The 4658-nt window shown below is 48.8% G+C and overlaps 1 protein-coding gene across 1 annotated transcript; it reads left to right on the top strand.

Annotated features, from left to right (window-relative positions):
• Window positions 1-211: 211 nt before the first annotated feature.
• On the top strand, window positions 212-4128 carry LOC121024521 (doublesex- and mab-3-related transcription factor C1-like; the record flags this gene model as incomplete). Its single annotated transcript, XM_040466746.1, has 3 exons — window positions 212-348; window positions 1510-1657; window positions 2636-4128. Coding segments are annotated over 3 exons (398 nt in total), but the record flags the coding sequence as incomplete, so codon positions are not given.
• Window positions 4129-4658: the final 530 nt, after the last annotated feature.

The raw sequence follows: 4658 nt of genomic DNA, 5'->3' as shown, positions 1-4658 counted from the left end.
ATACTCCTCCTTGGACCTCAATTTCCCCGGTTGGAAAATAAAGAGCAGGAACTGGCTGGTCCTCAAGGTCTTCTCAGCTCTGACTGACATTCAGGGCTACTGAATAGCTCTGACATTCTGGGCTACTATCCTCATCACACAACATACCCATGTCTCCTCTCCATGGCTGGCCTGGTGCTGACACTCCACCCTGTCCTCTCGGCTCCTGCAGGCGAGCACCCAAGGAGGTCTGCTGATTGGTCAGGCCCCAAAATCTTTGTCTCTATCTTGGACTCCAGCAGCCTTGAAGATGCAACTCACAACTTCTCTTTCCAGGAAGACCCACAGGACCCCTGCCCTGTCCAGCATGTGCGTAGAGTGAGAAGGACCACGGAGCTAGTTGTATATTGTGTTATTGCATGCCTGGCCTTTGTGCTTGATGCCGTGGGAGATACAAGGAGGAAGTGGAGGTGGCGACCGATGAGCAGCCAGAAGGAGGGGGAGGAGAGGAGAAGGACGAGAAGTGGGAGGAGGAGGAGGTGGTGGTGGAGGAGCAGGAGGAGGGGAGGAGGAGGCAGCATCTCAGACTAGTGGGGAAGGGCAGGGTTCTCCCAGCCTTGCCATTTCCTATTTGTGAGAATATGGCCATTTCCAAGCCTCCATTTCCCTAGCCGTGTACTGATGGGGACAATATCATAAACCTATAGCATTGACAAGAGGACTAGGCCACGTTGTGCCACAACGTGGCACATTCCTTCAACGAATGGAGGCTGTTAGTCCTCCATTCAGATGGAGGAAACAGATTGATGGGAGAGAAGGTCCTGCTGAAAGGAGGGCCATGGTGGTGAGGGCCACAGAGCCCAGGGGGGAGTCCAGAGGCCCTTAGAGAAAGCTTCCTGGAGATGAGCCAGGCTGGTCCTTCAAGTTCCATGGGGACTGAGGAATATGGAAGTGAGAACCAGTCCCTGGACAGGACAGTAATCACATCTCTTCAGGTGCCTTGCAGATTAAAATGCAGACACCTGTGATTTCCTACACCCGTCACTGTTGCCCCGAGAGTTTTGAAACTGCTGGCAGGAATGAGTGTCTCAAGAAAGATATACAAGAAAGACATAGAAAGGAATACAGGCCAAACAGGGGAAAGGACTTGCACAAGCCACAACGACTAATGGCCAGCAGGCACTCAGATTCCCACATCCAGATATTGCAAACTCCTGGCCCTGTTTGTCTACTGGCAGTATGTGTCTGCCAGAGGGTTTGATCCCCTGGCCTCTCCTTCCTTGTTTCTAGATGCTCAACTCCGGTCCTCCAGCTGTGTGCCACCCTTGACCCTGTCCTCACTGCGGCCACAGATCCTGGAAAATAGTGGGGTCCAGGACCCTGGCAGGGGCCAAGCTTAGTGCATGGGAAGGGCAGATGGCCTCAGGGTGGGTGGGGCCTTCAGCGGAACCGGGGGCTGAAGGGACAATTGCAGGACGTAGGGAGGCATAGGTTTTCAGTTCCCATCCTCTCACACCCTTTCCATTGCAGGGTCCTGAGGCTTCTGACCAGGACTCAGTTTCTGCCTCCTCAGAGTGGCAGCGGAAGCTGGAAGCCGCTGAGGCTCTGCTGATGCTGAGAAACTCTTCTCAGACATCTTCTGGCTCCATCTCCCTGCTCCAGCCCTGCGTGGCAGCAGGTAGCCTGGTCCTTGAAAGGAGAGCACAGCAAGGGGGTGGGGATGGTTGGAAAATGGGACGGCGCTGTGGTAAGTAGGGCCTATCTGGGAGGTCTGGGTTGGTGGGTTGAACCTCCTTGGGTCTGGGGAACCCAAGCTCCTCAGCCTGATGTCAGAGATGGCAGGTGATGGTTGCTCAGTGAATCGTCAGAGCTCTGTGCTCATCAGGAAATGCCCAGTGCATTTGGTGTCAAGAAACAAGGAAACTGAGGCCCAGAGAGTGGCAGGGACTTGCCCTGAGGCATGCAGCATATCAAGTGGCACGCCCAGGTCTCCTCACTCCCATCCCAGAGCTTTCTAGTCTGACCCCTGAAATCTGTTGTGGTGGGCAGGATATACATAGGTGATAAGAGCCTAGGCTGGAGGGAGATCTGGTCTCTGCCTCCAGTCTACATGTGGAGCCTGGATGCCTTCACTAGTTGTGTTTTGTGGCTAAATTTCAATGTTGAGCCTGGAGAGGAAGGATCAGAGGAGCGATAGAATCCTGGGAAGGTTGAGAGGGAAGGCTGGGCACTCCCAGACCAAAATGCTGGATGGGGTGTGGTGTGTGAGTGAAGCAGCAACATTAGAGGAACTGCTGGAACAGAAAGGGATGAGGCTGGGGAGGCTACTGGTCACCCAGGTCTAGAATGCCAGGCCTAGGGGCTAGACCAGAAACTGTGGGTGGTGAGGAGCCCGGGAATGTCTGAGCTAGAGAGGAGTATATTCAATTATCCCGGGCTTGACAAAAGAAAAAAAAAAAAAAAAAAAAAAAAGATATGTGGTGACTTTGATGGAGAGATTGGAGGAGGCAAGACCCAAGATGAACACATCAGCGAGGAAGAGTTCTGTGCTGTAGTCCAGGTGACAAAGCCTCGATTGGGTGGAACAAAAAAGAGGGGAGAGCCAGGAGGGGAAACGGATGTGACGTGGGTCTGATGCCTTCCTTTCTATCTGCAGCTCCTGCTGGAGATGAAGGGCCCCAGCCTTCTAGCTCCTCTCTCCAACCCAGGCCAGCCAGCTCCATTTCTCTGCCTATTGGACATCTGGAGTGCATCTCCCTCTTGAGCTAGAAACCCAGAAGAGGAGGCCTCACCAGAGTACTTCCTATTCATGCATTTGCAAAATGTTTAAAGTCCAAAATGCTTAACATGTTTGTTTTTTTAACCTCTAGGTTCTTTCATAAGCTTTTCAGACTCTTTTTATGAAATGGGACAATTCCTTGGCTGAGAGTGGATATTCTTGTACCACCATCCCTTAATGCCTAGATTCTGGGGCCTTTTTATGTCTCTTACGAAAACAGCGTCATGGAGTCTAAGCTGATCAGTCTCTAAATAGGGTTCTGTGGGAGGTCATATGTTCATATGCCAGAGTTTTCATTTGACTCGTGATTGCAAACATACCCATGCACTCATGCATGTATGCATGCTTGTCAAAATATAAGGGTGTTTTCATTTTGTGTCTAGGTTTGTGTGTGTGAACAAATAATAAATTCTCGTTGTTGTAAGGCACTGCGATATAGGAGTTGTTTGCTACCACAGTATAACGTAGACTCTCCTGACTCTAACAGACTTGTTCAGTTTACTTTTCTAAGTGAGAATCACCTTACTCAATAACTGGGCTTTCTTAGCATGACAAGACAAGAAAATGGTAGCGAAAAAAGGGGGAGATGGTGAGGGGGGTAAGGGTTTTACTCATTTAGCAAGGAAGTGCCTACCTTCTGCCTGGCATAGACTGCTTCCAGCTGTCCAGAGGGCCCCAAATTGGGTTGTCTTCAGGGTCAAGCAGGTCTTGCGAATGAACAGAGCAGGACTGATAGGCTCTGGCCAACTGACAGTGCATGCTCTACCTTAGGGGCCAGCTGCCACCTGGCTCCAGCCAATTGTTGTCATGTAGGGATGTGGACTCTTCATTGCCACATCTCCTGATTTTTCAAGAGAAGATGGAATTCTAGATTTCTATGTAAAATATCTCAATTTTAAAACACTGGCTCTGGTTTCCTGTACGTGGGCCAAAGAAAACATCCATTCAGGCCAACTATGGCCAAGTGAATGCCAGTTCGATTCTAGTCGAATGTGTATTTTACAGTGGGGGGCACTGAAGGCAACCAGGGCCAGAAGAATCAAAGAGGGGACATGAATTAGACCCAGAGCCTACTTTTGAAGGACCCATGAAATATGAGGAAGAATCATTATCATTGATTTTGTGCCCACTGTATGCTAAACACATAGAGCCTCACAGCAGCTCTCTGAGCTAAGCATTATTACCAGTCTTTTACCTATGAGGACACACACTATATGAGTACAAGTAACTTGCACAAGTGTTTTAGGGGAAATTTGTAGCCACAGATGGATAGAGGAAGACTCCCCTCTCTTTGCCAGGCCCTAAATTAGCTAATAATTTTATAAATTTTAAAGACTAAATTCTATAAAGTAGCAATTACATTACCTGCATTATATTTAAGACAATCATAATACATACTCATCAATCTCTCATTACTTTTCCTACATCCTGATAGTATATCTATGTACATATACCATTGAGTGAAAGGCTCAAAACTTGAAGCAGCAGACATCCAGTGAGAAGAGTCTTCCAAAAATAGTTCTTTTGTCTCCTATTCAATGTAACAATATGTAGTAGTGGATCAGATCTTATGTGCACTGAGATCAGATCTCGGTCCTCTGCTGATGTTCCAAACAAAGAAGGACCTGGAGACCCCGCCCAGAAGACGGAAAGCTCCACCGGATATGCCCAGTCGCTGACTATTTCCCATTGTGTTTTCTCCCTCCTCCCATGCCTCCTTCATTTTTACCCAAGACGATTGATGGTGATGACATCTGATAACAACTTATGCTTTCTTGTTTCAGGCCTTGAGAAGTCAGGCTTCTTATATTCCTTATCTCATGCCAGATAAACATGCAAGGTCACTCAGCACATAGGGCAAGACTGATGTCCATCTCATGCTTTCCTTCCTTCCCTGATT

The sequence above is a fragment of the Herpailurus yagouaroundi genome, unplaced genomic scaffold (genome assembly GCF_014898765.1).
Source record: "Herpailurus yagouaroundi ecotype Mexico unplaced genomic scaffold, PumYag 65613, whole genome shotgun sequence".
NCBI lineage: Eukaryota > Metazoa > Chordata > Mammalia > Carnivora > Felidae > Herpailurus > Herpailurus yagouaroundi.
The sequence above is the reverse complement of the archived record's forward strand: the minus strand, read 5'-3'. Positions and strand labels throughout refer to the sequence as shown.